Genomic DNA, 16,728 nt, shown 5'->3' with positions numbered 1-16,728 from the left:
AGTATCTTACCCTAAGATTTACAAAGAGAATATTTTATATAAGATCCTCTCTTTGCAAATCTTAGGGTAAGATACCCCTAAGATGCTTGCATTGAGGATGGTCTTAGGTTCCTCGTCACGTGTCGACTTTGTTATGTTTTATGTCTCATATTTTTTTTTTTTTTTACTTTGATTGGCAAACTATATTTATCTTTATATGTTTTGGAAATTAATCCGGACATCAGCTTAAAAAATCTCTAAACTTATGTCAAACAAAATATGAAATAGAACGTGTTTATGGCAAATGGGTGGAGAAGAAACCAGGGATTGTTATTAATTAAACCAATTTTCCTTTTTCTTTTTTTTGTCAACGAATAAATTATAACATGGGGTTGGGGGTAGTAGTAGTAGTAGTTGACCCGACCGATCGAGTTGTATTATTATTGTCGTGCACGTCTATTTTATCTTTATAGTTACATAAATCTCAATGATCATCCTTCATTTTTATTTTTAAAAATGTCTCAATGTGTTATCTTTCTTTCTTTTTTTTTATCATTTATTTTTGGTTAGGTTAAATTCAGATCACGGTTCTTCACTTATTCTTCTATATATGCCGGGACATATATATATATATCCACGAGCAAGAAAAAATCATCCCCTGCCAAACACATTCTAAAATTAAATCATTTCCTTTTTTCAAAAAATAATTTATGTTCTTTCTAATGAGCAGGTAAGAGAAACGTGTTTGTTAAATCGCATGTTGTATACTCTACAACCTTACGTAATATTATTATTGACACTTATGGATTATTATTTACGTACATTCCGATGGCTCGTGGATGGAAGCTTCGTATTCATCATTGTGTATTTTTGCTTCATGACAAAAATGTTACTTAACAATTCTAAAGTAATAATGCAATTAAAATTATAAATCTATGTTGTTTTTTAAAAAACTATTTTAGACGAGTTTGGATGATTTTGTTGTTTATCCAGTTGTTAAGTACGAATACGTATTTTCCCCCATAACATGCGTTATTTTTTTAACGTCTAGATTTGTTTAGTAAATAAATATGATTTATATTCACCAAAACATAAAAATATATGATTTTTTTTTTCGCTTCGAGATTAATTTTGTCAAGACGCCATATGTTAAATTAGACGTTCACATAAACACATAATATAATCTAATATTCATAGCTTTTCAAATATCTAAGTGACACTTTAATAATTCTCTACATGCATGTTTACATTATTTTATTCCTAATTGAGGTTAGTGGAGTTTTTTTTTCTTTTTAATAAAGGAAAAGAATAAATATATAAATTCATCATGATTTATTCTAAAATATACTGATTGGCCGATACAGTTATAATGGAACCTGTCTTATTTGAACCCATTGTCTAAGTAAAAAGGGTTCGGGGAGAATGTTTTTAACTTTCTCAGAAGTCAACGAAGAGATAATTAATGTACATGGATTTTTTCCACAAACATTGACTGTCTATACATAGTCACACAGACACACGGATCTAACACGCATTTTGAGAAATGCATGGCTCTTTAATTTTTATTGTAATCGTTACGTTTTTAATTCTCGGATTGGTTTTACTAATCATGTTATCACTGTCAATATTTCAGTACTAGTTATGTTGACATGGATGATATTTTGCTTTAACAACAAAATAACTTAATTTATAATTTTCCATCAGATCTTGAAACAATAAATCTTATTATGATTAGAACATAAGTAGAGAGATTATTTCATGAAGAAAGAAACATGAAACGTAAAGATAAGCAAAACCCAATGAAACTTAACTATTTGTAGTCCTACTAGTTTTGTTTTACAATTCTAATAACAGTTGAATTACGCTCAAATGCGTATTTTTCTTGTCTCTATATACGATGACGTGCATGTTGTAGACTACTTGCATATCTGAGTTAATACTATAAACCCACATTATAAGAAAGCTGTAAGGAAGAATATGTAAAAGTAAGAAAGTAGGACGAGAGTGGAATCCAATGTGTCTTCAACTAGATGTTATATTATACTCTTATGTTTGTTTATATTATAAACGTTTAACGTATATTTTGGATGTAACGTTGGGAGTATATTGTTCACTTTAAATGTATAAACAAGAACCAGCACTGCAGCACATGGTGGTCTTGGAAAATGAAATATATACTCTCTTAATACAAAAGGGGTGAATCCAAAATCCAAACAGGAAAAATTTTAAAACTTATCTTTTGCTTGACTAATTTTGTGTGTTAAATATGCAATTAGATTAAGAGAACCTTCTTAAATAAATATTCGAATGATCAATTAGTCGTATCAAAATTAGACAACTTGGTTAAGATTTGATTCTAGTCGATATAAAAAAATATAAAACATGCTCCATATGCGATCATATCTCCCATATAATAATATCACGAAGACGAATATATCGCTATCATGGACCATGCTAGGTTAGGTTCTGTTAGTTTTTTTTGTTTGTTTGCCACAAAGTAAAAAAAAGAGCTCAGTTACTGGTACAAGTAAAATAAGAGCTTCGCTACTGACATAGTAAAAGCAAAAGAGAATTGAAACCTGTCTTATTGGACAAGTTTTAATGGGTCTGGTAGAAGTCAGCCCATTGGATAAGTTCTCAGATTATTCTGGTCGGGTCGGATTGATATCACCTGACCCGAAATGAGTTTATCCTTATCGTTTGCTTCCAAATCAAAGAGAAGAAAATAAGAAGGGAATGGCGAGAGTCTTCGTCTCTATCCCAATGCAACCCACACAAACAATCTTCTCCGCATCTTCTTCTCAGCCGCCGGCGAACAAATTTTTCGATGGAATAGGAGGAGGAGCTGCGGGATTAACTCTTACCCGGAGAATCAGAGACAGTTCTGTGGTGACGCGAGCAGGCCCGAGTACGAGTAGCTACTTGCTCGCCTTCGCCATTCCTGCTACTCTTATCGCTGCCACTGTCTTTACTTCTATCAAAATTGCTGATAAGCTCGACGAAGATTTCCTTGAGGATGTAAGATATTTGTTTCCTAGTTCTTCATTCTTTGACTCATATCTAATTCAAATTCGTTTTAATTTTTTTAAAGCTGACTTTTGAATTTGGGGTCGACTAGGTTCAAGTGTTGTTAAAGTTCTTGAATTTATGGTATCCTTTGAAATTAAGAGATAATTCCGTTGCATTCTATTATAATTGGATCTGTGTTCTTTTTTTTTTGGCCTCAAGAGTTGTTATCTCAGTGTTCATAATCACCAACACATCCTTTAATTTATGTATCATCCAAAGCTAAAAGAGCTTTTATACCATTACTATGTCATTTTGCTCTTTGCAGATTGCGTTGAACCAAGCGATGAAAGCAGCAGAGAATGGAGAGAATGGTGAACGAGACATGTCACTGGACGATGTGATTCAAGAACCTGTGCTTCAACGAACACGGAACCGGCCTAAACGTGAAGTTTAATATACACACACACACATAAACATCTTGTTAAGATTCTTCAGTGATCTTGTGACTCTGTAATACATCTTGTATTTTCTATAAGGATGTAACGTAAGCTTGTAGCCTTCCTAGCGCCATCTATAGTTGTAGTTCCTGGTAAACATTATTGTTTGATCATATGTAAAAAATGAAAAAAACTGCTGCTTATTGCATTTTTTGAGCAGATACTGTGTCTTGTCTTTTGTTGAGGTCTGAGCTTTACTTCTGCGGTAAATTTGGTAATAGACTCAACTGGCCATGGAAACCAAGTACCATCTGACCCGTTTTGAGTTGGGCTTTTAAGGCCCATTATGAGTTGTCTTGTAAAACTTTTGAAGAGTAGTGTTTGGGAATTTTCCCTGTTCGCTTGAAATCGACGGCTGTGTGAGGTTGAATCGCGTCGCGTTTTTGTTGTTGTTCAAACGAACGGGACATACCAGCTACAGGCCAATTTGCGTTAGATCTAAGGAGAAAGCGACGTATATAGGTGTTTTCAAGCAATTTGTTCTACAGAAAGGAGATTTTACGAGCAAAGTCGATTTCAGTCTCCCTTGTAGTATTCTCTTCGACGGCCTGGATCGAGGGTATGCTTTAGCTCAGTTTCGTGATTTTGTTTAGCGAATTTCTTTGTGGAATTTGATCTCTTATTGCGGCTTTTGGATTTATCAATGGGTGTTTAAAACTACTGAATCTGGGATATATTCATTTCCGTTTAGTTGCTGCAAAATTTGGGTCTCTATTTGTTATTTTTGGTTTTTGAATTGTCTTGTTCATAATTCTTAAGCCCCTATAATGTGTCGGTGCTCTGTGATATCATCGAAGTTTTGTTAAATTAGTTCAGTTTTTGTTGTATTTTTAAAAAAATTATTTTGCATCAGTGACGAGGCAAGAACCAATGATTACCCAAACTTGGTGTTGATCCACGAAGAGTCCTCGTGGGAGCAAGAACAGAGTTAATTGAATGGACAAGAAAAAGAATCGTACCGATCCACTTGCTGCTGGGCGTCAGAAGGTTAGCTTCGTTGTCCTTAGACCTACTTCTTTAGAATTTGTGTAGATTTTCTTAATTATCACAAAATGTCAGTGAGAATAGACTGGTGTTCTACTTTTTCATTTCCTTATTGAAAACCATCAGTCAAGCCGGAAAGTTCCTGTTGCGCTTATCGTCTAAGTTCATAGTTTAGGAGAACAATTTGATAGCCTAGTTTTGATAACATGCTCTTTCTTCTTTTCAGTAATAAAAGAAGTTAAGTTGGCATTCATTTTGCTGTATTTCACGCATAACTTTACCCAACTTGTCCCCACAGTCTATACTTGATACTTGTCCTGCCTTGATTTACATAGACAGAGAAACATTGGATGGAATATGTCTTAAATGCTTATTTTATTGATCTTATATCAGCTTCAACAATTTCGTCAAAAGAAGGCTGACAGAGGCACTGATCAAAAAAAGGACTCCAAAGGCAGTACAAGCCAAGGGAAATCCTCCAAAAAATCTGGTAAATCTGAGAAGCTTGAGCGTAAACCTGACACAAGTACTGTCAATGACGAGGCAGAAGCTCCATCCCACGTGGCTGAAGGAGGAGCTACATCTCATGTGAATGTTGGCGAGGAGGTTGTTGATTCTCCACAAAGTTCTGCAAATGCGAAAGCTCACAAATTTGTTTCAGTCCATGGTTCATCATCCGAACCTGATACGCCTCAGCCAGGAAATACCACTTCTGATGATGGATCTGAAGTGAGAAAAGAAGTGGTTAATTCTGAAAATGATATCAGTATATCATTATCCACTGAAGAAGAGAATATGAAGTCTATCAACAGTGGTGTGGCTGGCACTGTAGATTCTTCGACATCTGACCCTGCAGATTCTGAGAAGGGAGTTACACATGACGATGCATCTGTTAAAGAAATTCTTGCTGCCTCTGGAAACATAGCCGAAGGGGAAGGAGTTGAAGTTGAAAGTGGGTCTGGGAATGAGGAAAAGCCACATCAGCCATCCTCTCTCCATGAATGTATTCCTGATGTTTCCTTGATTCGTGCAAGGGGAGATCAGGTAACTGATGTAGGTTGTTCTCTCCTTCTCTTCATTCTCTCTCTCTTCAATCTTTCTCTTTATTACTTTTTCTTCAATAGGGGTAAAGAGGTTACGTCTATTGCATGCGACCCGTTGATGTGTAATTTAATTCTCATTTGTTTCTGGGTAGGGGAAATGCAGGAAGAAGATGGTTCACTCATGGAGCAGTTTTCTGAGTCACTTGCAAAGGCAGGTGTGGATAAGATTGCTACTGAAGAAAAGCAAACAAGCTATCTCGCATCTGACTCTCCTTCACACTTTTCGGAGGGATCCTCAGTTACACTTGATTCAGATCAACTAGGAGGAAAAAATGGTAATATTAGAAGCCACCAGATTAGGGAAGCTGCAGAGCTTAATGAAGAGAAACCAGAAACATCTATTCATTTTCCTAAGTACAGGGATCACGTGCTGTCAGCTGAACCTATGGAAGGCTCTGTTGCAGATATGGCTAGTCAGGTGCAATTGCCTGAGAGTGTCAGTATATCTGGATTTTCGAGCCATGAGGAACCTCATAAAATTGACACATTGAACCTATCTGTTGATGTTTCTGCTGCTCATGTTCATGAAGGCCACTCAGTCAGCTTCTTACAGCTTATGGATATTGTAAAAGGACTTGGGCAAGATGAATACCAAATTTTGTGCAACGCAAGAGAGGCTGCTTCCAGTAATGAGCCAGGAACGAGTTCGTTGGAGCGATTAAGAGAAGAACTGTTTGTCTCGAGTACCATGGAAGATATACTCCATGTGCAACTGAAGGAACAGTCTAATCTACAAAACGAGTTTGATCATCAACATAACCAATTGGTAGCTGAAATATCACAGCTTCGTGCATCTTTTAATGCGGTGACAGAGAGAAATGATTCTCTTGCCAAGGAACTATCAGAGCGCGAATCTGAACTATATGCTGCTACAAGGTCAAATGAGAAGCTTGAAAATCAGATTCTTGCTACAGAAGCACAAGTAGCGGATTTCACTGGTAAGATGAATGAGTTGCAGCTTAGTCTAGAAAAGTCCCTGTTGGATCTATCGGAGGCAAAAGAAAAGTTTATCACTCTTCAGGTGGAGAATGATACGTTGGTTGCAATTATTTCTTCCGTGAATGATGAGAAAAAAGAACTTCTTGAAGAAAAAGAATCCAAGAACGTTGAGATTAAGAATCTTTCATCTGAGTTATGCAATTGCAAAAATCAGGTGGCCATTCTAAAGGCCGAAGTTGAGCAATTGGAAAATACTATTGGTCTATTAAAAGATGATAAGATGAATCTTATGGATGATAAATATAGTTTATTGGGTGAGGCAGAGAAGTTACAGGAAGAATTGGCAAATTGTAAGACGTTGGTCACCATGCAAGAGGTGGAAAATTCTAACATAACGCTTGATTTACTGGTAGGCCAGCAGACTATGTTTGAAGAGAACAACTTACGTCTTAGAGAAGAAAATGAGAAAGCACATCTAGAACTGAGTGCACATCTGATCTCGGAGACTTATTTATTGTCGGAGTATTCCAATCTGAAAGAAGGGTATTCTTTGTTGAATAATAAGCTCTTGAAGTTTCAAAGGGAAAAGGAACATTTGGTTGAGGAAAATGATAAACTTACACATGAACTTCTTACTCTTCAAGAGAGTACGTCAACTGTACAAGAAGAGCGGACTCGTCTAGAAGTTGAGCTAAGAGAAGCAATAGCGCGCCTTGATAAACTGGCTGAAGAAAATACATCTCTAACAAGCAGCATCATGGTAGAAAAAGCTAGAATGGTAGACATTGGTAGCGAGGATGCTTCAGTATTGATCAATCAGGAAATTTCTGAGAACCTTGAGAGAAGTTCAGAAGTCGGGGTTAGTAAACAGGGTGCATCATTTCTTGATAATACACTATATACAAATTTGGAAGAGGTAATGGAAGATACATCTGAGTTTTCTGCCATGAAGAAGAATCTGGAGAAGGGGGAGAAAATGGTTCAGAACCTTGAAGAGGCAATTAAGCAAATCCTGACCGATTCATCAGTGAGTAAATCTAGCGATAAAGGTGCCACGCCAGCAGTATCAAAACTGATTCAAGCTTTTGAGTCGAAGCAGAAACCTGAAGAACAGGAATCAGAAAAAGCACAGTTTACTGATGATCTATCAGAAGCAGATCAATTTGTTTCTATGAATGTACAGATTAGAAATTTGAGAGGCTTGCTTGATCAGTTACTGTTGAATGCTAAGAAGGCTGGTATACAATTCAACCAGTTAAATGATGAGAGGACATCAACAAATCAAAGACTCCTGGAGTTAAATGTCGAATTTGCATCTCATCAGGACCACATCATTGTTCTGGAGGCAGATAGTATTGAGAGTAAGATTTCATTTGAAGTTCTGAAGCATTATTCATATGAGCTGCAACATAGAAACCATGAACTTGAACTTCGTTGTGAATCACTAAAGCTAATAAATGATAGTATTGGTGTAGAAAACACGGAGCTTAATAAGAAGCTGAATTCTTGCTTATTGAGAATTGATGAGCTTGAAATCCAGCTGGAAAACATACAGCAGACTTTAAGTAGTTTTTTGTCCTCTATGGAAGAACAGTTAGTGGCCTTGCAGGATGAATCTGAGAGGGCAATGGTGCTAGAACACGAATTGACATCATTGATGTCTGAATTTGCTGAAGCAGTTGTAAGGCTTGATGATTGCCTACTCAGATCTGGCACTTCTGAAGCTCCTGTTGGCTTGGATATGACCAAGCGGATATCAAGTTCTGTTGATATGGCTGTGAAGGTGATTTACGACATGGAGGAAAAACTTGAAGCTGCTTATGTGAAACATGAGTCCACCTCAAACCAATATGAGGAATTGAAGCAGAGTTTCAATACTCTGTTTGAGAAGAACGAATTTGCAACTTCTTCAATTCAGAAGATCTATGTTGATTTGACGAAATTGATTACTGAATCATGTGGGTCAGTGGAGATGGCCAATCTTGAAGTTGAAGATCCTTTCAAGGATGGTAGTTTTGGGAATCTGATGGAGGCTGTGCGAAATATTTTTTCTGAGAGGCTTGAACTTCAGGTTGTGATTGATAAGCTACAATCGGACTTGTCGAGTAAATCAAATGATATGGAGGAACTGACGCAGCGAAGCCTTCATTCCACTTCGCTGCGAGATTTAGTTGAGAAGGTTGAGGGTGTTCTGGAGCTTGAAAGTGGAATTATTTTTGAATCTCCTAGTTCACATTTGGAGTTTCTTGTTTCCCAACTTGTTCAGAAGTTTATAGAGACTGAGGATTTGGCTCATCTCCTCAGAAAACAGTTAGAGGCTAAGGAGAATGAGTTGATGGAGATCCAGGAGAGTTTACCGCACCATAAAACTGAAATAGGTGGTCTCAGAGAAAATTTAGCCCACTCAGAGGAGGCTCTTGTGGCTGTACGGTCTGAGTTACAAGATAAATCTAATGAACTTGAACAATCAGAGCAACGATTTTTATCGACTAGAGAGAAGCTTAGCATAGCTGTTGCTAAAGGAAAAGGTTTGATTGTTCAGCGTGACAATATCAAGCAGTCATTGGCCGAAACCTCTGCTAAACTGCAGAAGTGCTCAGAGGAATTGAATTTGAAGGACTCAAGGCTTGTGGAAGTTGAAGCAAAACTTAAGACCTATACGGAGGCTGGTGAACGTGTGGAAGCATTAGAATCTGAGCTTTCATATATCCGAAACTCAGCTACTGCACTGCGAGAATCTTTTCTTCTCAAAGACTCTCTGCTTCACAGAATTGAAGAAATTTTAGAAGATTTGGATCTCCCAGAGCATTTTCATGCTCGAGATATATTAGAAAAAGTGGAGTGGTTAGCAAGATCAGCTAACGGAAACTCTTTGCGTCCCTCTGATTGGGATCAGAAGAGTTCTGATGGAGGTGGGGGATTTGCTCTCTCCGAGCCCTGGCGTGAGGATGTACAAGCTGGCACAAGTTCTGAGGATGACTTAAGGATCAAGTTTGAGGAGCTCAAAGGGAAGTTTTATGGATTGGCTGAACAGAATGAAATGCTAGAGCAGTCTTTGATGGAAAGGAATACTTTGGTACAAAAGTGGGAAAAAGTCCTCGAGAATATTGATATGCCTCCACAGCTACAGTCCATGGAAGTGGAAAACAAGATTGAATGGCTTGCAACTACAATATCAGAGGCTACACATGACAGAGATACTCTCCAACAAAAGATTGATAACCTTGAAGTCTATTGTCAATCTCTAAGTACTGATTTAGAAGTCTCACAGAAGCAAGTATGTGATGTCGAGGTAAATCTTCAATCATGTGTTACTGAGAAGGTGAGTCTCTCTGAAAGACTGGAAAGTTTGAATGGTGATCATGAGATTCTTACTGGGAGGGCCAGTCACCTTGAAGTTGAGAATGAGAAACTGCAGAATCAATTAAAAGATTTGCATGGAAAATTAGTTGAGAAACTTGGGAATGAAGAACATCTTCAAAATATTGAAGGGGAGTTATTGAATTTGAGGTACATGATCAATGATGTTTTACAGGAAGATGGCTTGCAGGATTTGGCTTCTGCAAGTAATTCTGAGAACTTGGATGGACTGCTGAAAAAGCTGATAGACTATTATAAGAATATGTTAAAAGCTGAAAGAGATGACAACATTCGTCCATTAAATGCTGATGTTAGAAGCAGAGAGTCATTGGGCTCAGAGGAAGCAACTTCTCATGAACACAATCCTGAATTGATAGTTGAAGCAACAAGTAGAGACATAACAGTAGTAGAGACACCTGATGTAGCTTCCTTAGCAAAAGATCTGGATGAGGCACTGCATGTGCAAAAGCTGACAAGGGAAGAAAGAGATTTGTACATGGCAAAACAACAATCCTTGCTTGCTGAAAATGAGGCACTTGATAAGAAAATATTAGAATTGCAGGAGTTTCTTAAAGAAGAAGAGCAGAAATCAGCTTCTGCAAGAGAGAAGTTAAATGTAGCTGTTAGGAAAGGGAAAGCTTTGGTCCAACTAAGGGATAGTCTGAAGCAAACTATCGAAGAGATGAATGGTGAGCTTGGTCGCCTGAATTCGGAGATTATCAACCGAGATGAAAAGCTCTTAAACAATGAAAATAAAGTTAGGGAGTTGGAATCTTACACTGTAAGGGTCGAATCTCTAGAGTCTGAGTGCCAATTGCTGAAAAGTCATTTGCAAGAAACAGAAAATTTACTGCAGGAGAGAAGTGGTACTTTGAGCATGACATTGAATGTGTTAAATAGCATTGATATTGGTGATGAAGGTGAAAGAAATGATCCAGTTCTGAAGCTTGAGCGTATCTCACAACTGTTTCAAAATATGAGCACAGCTGTGTCTTCTGCTGAGCAGGAGTCAAAAAAATCTCGAAGAGCAGCTGAGTTGCTACTTGCTGAATTGAACGAGGTTCAGGAGAGAAACGATAGTCTGCAAGAGGAACTATCAAAATTTACTTATGAATTCCAGCAACTTTCCAGAGAGAAGGATGCAGCGGAGGCTGCAAAAGTTGAAGCCATATCACATTTTGAAAATTTGTCAGCAGTCAACAGTGAAGAAAAGAAGAAGCTATATGCTCAACTGCTGTCCTTCGGAACTAGTGTGAACTCTGTAAAGAAAATTCTTGCAGGTACCAGCAGTTGCCTAGCTGATATTTTCACCATGGATATGGAGTTTCTGCATCATCTGAAGGGCAATATGGAGTCAGTTGCAAAGCAAACTGGTACTAATTTGTCTGGCTGGCCGCAACTCAGCTCTGGGAATCTTAAAGAAAAGGTATTTTAGATCCGTTCAATTTTAAGCTTATTACGTCAAAGTTTTTCTGCTACTGACTGTCCCTGAATATTGTTTTTCCCCGTTCTGCTAGGAAATCTTTTCACACTTGAGTGCTGCTTGGTCTAACAATAACGTGCATGAGATTTCAAGTGGTGGAAACATTACCGAAATGTGTGGTTCTCTCTCACAAAACCTTGATCAATTTGTGGATGATGTTAGCCATCTCAAAGAGAATGTAAGCAAGCACTTGACATCATGGCACGACCAGATCAATATTGTATGCAACAGTATCGACACCGTCTTTAAGTCAGTCGGAACAGGAACAGACTCAGAAATTACCGCTCTGGGTGAAAGAGTTGCCCTTCTTCATAAAGCATGTTCTACTGTGTTGTTGGAAATTGAAAGCCGTAAAGCTGAACTTGTTGGAAATGACAATTTCAATATGAGTCTCCATCAAGTAGATGAGGATTCGTCCATGGAATCTGTCAGGTCCATGGTAAACAGGCTATCGTCAGCTGTTAAGGAGTTTGTTGTAACAAATGCGGAGACTGTGGAGAGAAACGAAAAGGAGATGAAGGTAATCATCGCCAATTTGCAAAGGGAGTTACATGAAAAGGACATCCAAAATGATAGGATGTGCAGTGAACTTGTGGGTCAAGTTAAGGAAGCCCAGGCTGGTGCTAAAATCTTTGCGGATGATCTTCAATCTGCAAGTGCTCGGATGCGTGATATGCAAGACCAGTTGGGCATTTTGGTTCAGGAACGGGATTCTATGAAGGAGAGAGTAAAAGAGCTGCAAGCCGGGCAGGCATCACACTCAGAATTACTGGAGAAGGTCACATCGCTTACTGATGTGCTAACTGCGAAAGACCAAGGTCAGTAATTTTATTCGAAACTTTTGCTTTTCAAGTGCCGCATATTTCAGCTAATACGTAAATTTTTGTTGCAGAAATTGAGGCATTAATGCAAGCACTTGACGAGGAAGAGTCTCAGATGGAGGATCTGAAACACAATATTACAGAAGTAGAACAGGAAGTGCGACAGAAGAACCTAGATTTGCAGAAAGCTGAAGCTTCTCGTGGGAAGATTTCAAAAAAGCTATCAATTACTGTGGATAAATTCGATGAGCTCCATCATCTCTCTGAAAACCTTCTCGCTGAAATCGAGAAACTTCAACAGCAAGTGCAAGATCGAGATACCGAGGTTTCTTTCTTAAGACAAGAAGTCACAAGGTGCACCAATGAGGCTCTTGCTGCTTCTCAGATGGACACTAAGAGAGATTCAGAAGAGATCCAAACTGTACTTTCTTGGTTTGAGACGATAGCTTCGCTACTTGGCCTAGAAGATTCACCTTCCACTGATGCTCACAGTCACTTAAACCACTGCATGGAGACATTTGAGAAAAGGATTGCGTCTATACTATCTGAAGTAGACGAATTACGGTTGGTTGGACAAAGCAAGGACGTCTTGCTTGAAGCTGAGAGGAGTAGAGTGGCTGAGCTCAGACAGAAAGAAGCAACTCTTGAGAAATTCTTACATGAGCAAGAATCTCAACCAAACATGTCAACAAGCTCGTTATCAGAGATTGTTGAAGTGGAACCTCTGGTAAGCTTTGAGCCTGTTGGGGATAGTTACACCATTCCAGATGCCTATAAATCTTTAATTTCGATTTCTTTTCTTTGGGTATCGCAGATAAACAAGTGGACGAAAACATCGATCCCATCTCAAGTCCGGAGTTTGCGTAAGGGAAACAACGATCAAGTGGCCATTAGTATAGATGCAGATCAAGCTGATGAAAGCGGTAGCTTAGAAGAAGATGATGATAAAGGTAACCAAACTTGGCCTTAAATATTTAGTACTTTAGTTAATCGCTTCACATTCTCTTAATAACATCCCCATTTGTTTTTTGTTTTGTTGGGTTTTTTAGCTCATGGTTTCAGATCACTGTCTACGTCGAGAATCATTCCTAGATTCACAAGACCCCTAACTAACATGGTCGACGGTTTATGGTCAGCCTCTTTACATTCATCGATCTCATTCAGTTTAAAGTTGTTAATAATGATCTAACATAAATGGTCCTTTCACTTTGTTGGTTTCTTTGTCAGGGTCTCTTGTGATCGGACGCTAATGAGACAACCTGCTTTGCGGTTAGGGATCATGATATACTGGGCGATGTTGCATGCTCTTTTGGCTGCTTTCGTCGTCTAACCAAACTTCCAATTTCGTAAGCTCATTACTGACCTTTATTTTTAGTAGCTTCGTTTTCAAAGCAGCGTTAATACGTGGTTTTAATGGGTTATTATATATCTGCAGCTGGTTTCTCGTTATAGCATGGGCTCAAAGTGGTGTGTTGTCTTCTTCACTAAATGTTTGTTTCTGTCCTTTCTTCCTTGTTTAGCTTTTATTAACCAAGCGAATTGTGGTTTCGCCATTTTTATTGATCCCAATCACAAACTGCTTGGCTTTACAAACGAATAAGAAATATAGTTTATGTAGTTAGCTGTTGGAAAAGATTAACCATGGATTAGAAGTTTTATTTCTATTTTTCATTTACATTCTTTAAAAAAATACAAGACACCACATTTACCAAACTAAAAGGATCAGATGTACTGAAATGTTCATTCTTCATTCTTCATTTGATTATTCGATATTATTACCTGTTTGTTTTGATTTTACGAATAACTTGCAAGTTACAAGAGACACAAGTACAAGGCCTGTTCGAATTATAAACTATGGAATTTCTTTTTATAAAACTGGCATGAAAAGGCCTGTTCGGAGCCCAATAAAAGGATCAAAATTTAGGCCCAAACCGTATATTTTATTTTTAAAATTTGGGCTTTATTTTGTTTGTGTTAAAAAAAAGAGCAGTTGACGCGCTAACAAACCCCTAGGGAAAGTGTCTTGTACAATTTCAGATTCAGAAACCCTAGTTTCTCCCACGACAAGCTGTTCTTTCTCCTCTCGTCTCTCAGAGCTGCTTGGAATCTTTCGCGTCTTCTCGCAAGGTAGTTCAGCTCACGCCAAGTTCCTTTCTCTCTTCTCGCTCTTAATTTCATTCTTTGCTTCCTTTTTGTTAATCCGATCTGGTGAACTACTTGAACCCGTCCCTTCGTGGATCTCGAGACTTGTGTATTTCGTCATCGAGATCTCTATAGTGTTGATAAAATTTATGGTTTCGATAGTGAACAAGTCCTAATTCTTTTGAATGTTTTTGCTCAAAAAAGATTTATAACATTGAAAAGTTTTTGTGCCACTGACACAGATTATATAAGAAATGTCGCGAGTGTACGTTGGGAATTTGGACCCGCGGGTTACTGAGCGTGAACTTGAGGATGAGTTCCGTGCTTTTGGAATTATCAGGAGGTAAGAATCGATCAATTAATGCTACTACGATTTCGATATTTAAGTATCTGTTTTGCATTTCTCTTAATGTTTCAGTTATTATGTGCAGTGTTTGGGTTGCTCGTAGACCACCTGGTTATGCTTTTCTTGATTTTGAAGATCCTAGGGATGCTCGTGATGCCATACGTGCATTAGATGGTAATGCATTCACATTCTTTTTAATTTTGCTTTGTTCTCGAAGAAGTTTACAATATTGATTAAGATCGGAAAATAAGTGTGGTGAGATCTTTAAATGGGACTCTTTGTTGTTTCGAGCTACTTGTGTGACGACCTATGACATAAAATTTGACATTCGTATTCTGACATTGGATAGGCAAGAATGGCTGGAGGGTTGAACAGTCTCACAACCGAGGTGAACGTGGAGGTGGTGGTCGTGGTGGTGACCGTGGAGGTGGCCGCGGTGGTTCTGATTTGAAGTGCTATGAGTGTGGTGAGCCTGGTCACTTTGCACGTGAATGCCGTAACCGTGGTGGCACTGGGAGGCGTCGCAGCAGGAGCCGTAGTCGCAGTCCAAGATACAGAAGGAGCCCAAGCTATGGACGGAGGTCAGTTGTGCTTCTAATTTTATTTCCTTATTTGCAAGTGAAATCAAATTGGTCTAGCTTCTGTGAACAGATTAATTAAACTTGCTATTTTCTGGCTTCAGGAGTTACAGCCCTCGTGCAAGATCTCCCCCTCCTCCAAGACGCCGCAGTCCTTCTCCTCCTCCACCCCGTGGTCGCAGCTACAGTAGATCACCACCTCCATACAGAGCACGTGAGGAAGTGCCATATGCTAATGGGTAAACTTCTTTTCCCAATTCTCTATATCATAACCAATGTTTTTCCAATTGATATGCCATTGAGTTGATGTTTGACCTAGAATTTGAATTCTTAAATTATGGCTGTTGTTTTAAAGATGGATGTTCACTTTTTTTCACATGCATCTGAGTGCTTGCCTCTTATTACCGTTAGTGGATGTGTCCAATTCAATGACTGTTTGTGTATATGCAGAAATGGACTGAAAGATAGACGCAGAAGCAGGAGCTGAGTTGTTTTGCTGGATAACGAGTTTGTGGGATGATCAAGAAGTATTACTTACTTTGGAAGAGAAGACGAGTGGGCCTAATGGAAATTACTATCATCTATGAATTTCAGTAAGAAATTAATATAAGCTTGCTACTTTTGCATTTGGATATGAAGCGTATGTAGTTCTGTATCTAATCCACCTAGTTTCTTAAAGACGTGGTGTTCTGTTTGGAAATTCTGCTTAATGCTTATGCTTTTCTTGTCTTTTTTCCACTTTGTCGAGGTTTCTTCTGGTCTACTACTACTACTACTACTGCTTCATTGCTTATCTGCTTGCTTCTCTACTCTTCTGCTATGAAGCATCTTCTTTTAGTTGCTCAGCCTGCTATGAAGTATCTCATTGCTTATCTGTTTTGCTTCTCTGCTCTTCTGCTGTGAAGCATCTTTATTTATTTGCAAGGCCTGCTAATGAAGCATCTTCGTTTATTAATTGCTTGTTTTTCAACTCCTCTGCTATGAAGCATAGTTGCATGACCTGCTATGGGAAAAGCTAAACCACGATTGTGGATCCCTACATGGCTTGGTTCATCTTCGTCTTCATCTTGGACTCTAGTGTTAGATGTTACCTTCTTCGCATGGCTTATCTTTTCATGAACATGAGCTACTACATCACTCGGCAGGTTAGGAGTCTTAGAAGCACTGTTGAGCTACATCATCTTCATCTTTGACTCTAGTGCTTGCCACCTTTTAGACCCATTTTAGAAGCCTCTCTTTTTGAATGTCTTGCATTATGTTTAGCTTAATTGTTGGTATTTGATCAGTGAAACGACTTCATTTGTGTCGTTAGCTTAGATTTTGTCCATATCTTGTTTTGTATACAAGTCAAGAATGGACAAGTTATTCTGTTGATATTGTAATAATGTCCAATTAAGGACCCATACTGACAAGTCAATACTGGACAAGTTGCTTGGTTTTGTGTTAATTTCACTGAGTAGTTGTGAAATACTGAAATTGGCCTTGTA

The 16,728-nt window shown here is 38.3% G+C and overlaps 3 protein-coding genes across 8 annotated transcripts; all 3 read left to right on the top strand.

Annotated features, from left to right (window-relative positions):
• Positions 1–2,694: 2,694 nt before the first annotated feature.
• Positions 2,695–3,644, top strand: LOC17877448. Its single transcript, XM_006284623.2, has 2 exons — positions 2,695–2,997; positions 3,314–3,644. The coding sequence occupies exons 1-2, from the start codon at positions 2,716–2,718 to the stop codon at positions 3,440–3,442; spliced, it is 411 nt and encodes a 136-aa protein (XP_006284685.2). The 5' UTR covers positions 2,695–2,715; the 3' UTR covers positions 3,443–3,644.
• Positions 3,645–3,834: 190 nt separating this feature from the next.
• LOC17878390 (interaptin) lies at positions 3,835–13,850 on the top strand. Of its 4 annotated transcripts, none has more exons than XM_006282922.2 (10): positions 3,835–4,044; positions 4,339–4,472; positions 4,863–5,522; positions 5,676–11,297; positions 11,389–12,172; positions 12,247–12,902; positions 12,990–13,125; positions 13,225–13,306; positions 13,403–13,521; positions 13,611–13,850. In XM_006282922.2, the coding sequence occupies exons 2-9, from the start codon at positions 4,422–4,424 to the stop codon at positions 13,503–13,505; spliced, it is 8,094 nt and encodes a 2,697-aa protein (XP_006282984.1). In that variant the 5' UTR covers positions 3,835–4,044; positions 4,339–4,421; the 3' UTR covers positions 13,506–13,521; positions 13,611–13,850. The 4 variants fall into 4 exon arrangements, with proteins under 4 accessions (XP_006282984.1, XP_023635383.1, XP_023635385.1 ...); XM_023779615.1 differs by having other exon boundaries at positions 4,863–5,526; positions 5,665–11,297; XM_023779617.1 differs by lacking the exons at positions 3,835–4,044; positions 4,339–4,472 and having other exon boundaries at positions 5,428–5,526.
• Positions 13,851–14,189: 339 nt separating this feature from the next.
• Positions 14,190–16,717, top strand: LOC17877558 (serine/arginine-rich splicing factor RSZ22). 3 transcript variants are annotated; one of them, XR_002833068.1, is made up of 7 exons: positions 14,190–14,302; positions 14,560–14,660; positions 14,749–14,837; positions 15,013–15,244; positions 15,346–15,480; positions 15,692–15,834; positions 16,228–16,717. XR_002833068.1 is itself a non-coding variant. In XM_006284513.2 (6 exons), the coding sequence occupies exons 2-6, from the start codon at positions 14,572–14,574 to the stop codon at positions 15,726–15,728; spliced, it is 582 nt and encodes a 193-aa protein (XP_006284575.1). In that variant the 5' UTR covers positions 14,190–14,302; positions 14,560–14,571; the 3' UTR covers positions 15,729–15,974. The 3 variants fall into 3 exon arrangements, 1 of the variants encoding a protein (XP_006284575.1); XR_002833067.1 differs by lacking the exon at positions 16,228–16,717 and adding an exon at positions 15,990–16,113; XM_006284513.2 differs by lacking the exon at positions 16,228–16,717 and having other exon boundaries at positions 15,692–15,974.
• The last annotated feature ends 11 nt before the right edge of the window (positions 16,718–16,728 follow it).

This window comes from Capsella rubella, unplaced genomic scaffold (assembly GCF_000375325.1).
Source record: "Capsella rubella cultivar Monte Gargano unplaced genomic scaffold, Caprub1_0 scaffold_7, whole genome shotgun sequence".
NCBI classification, from domain to species: Eukaryota; Viridiplantae; Streptophyta; class Magnoliopsida; order Brassicales; family Brassicaceae; genus Capsella; species Capsella rubella.
This window is presented reverse-complemented; position numbering and strand designations above follow the sequence as displayed.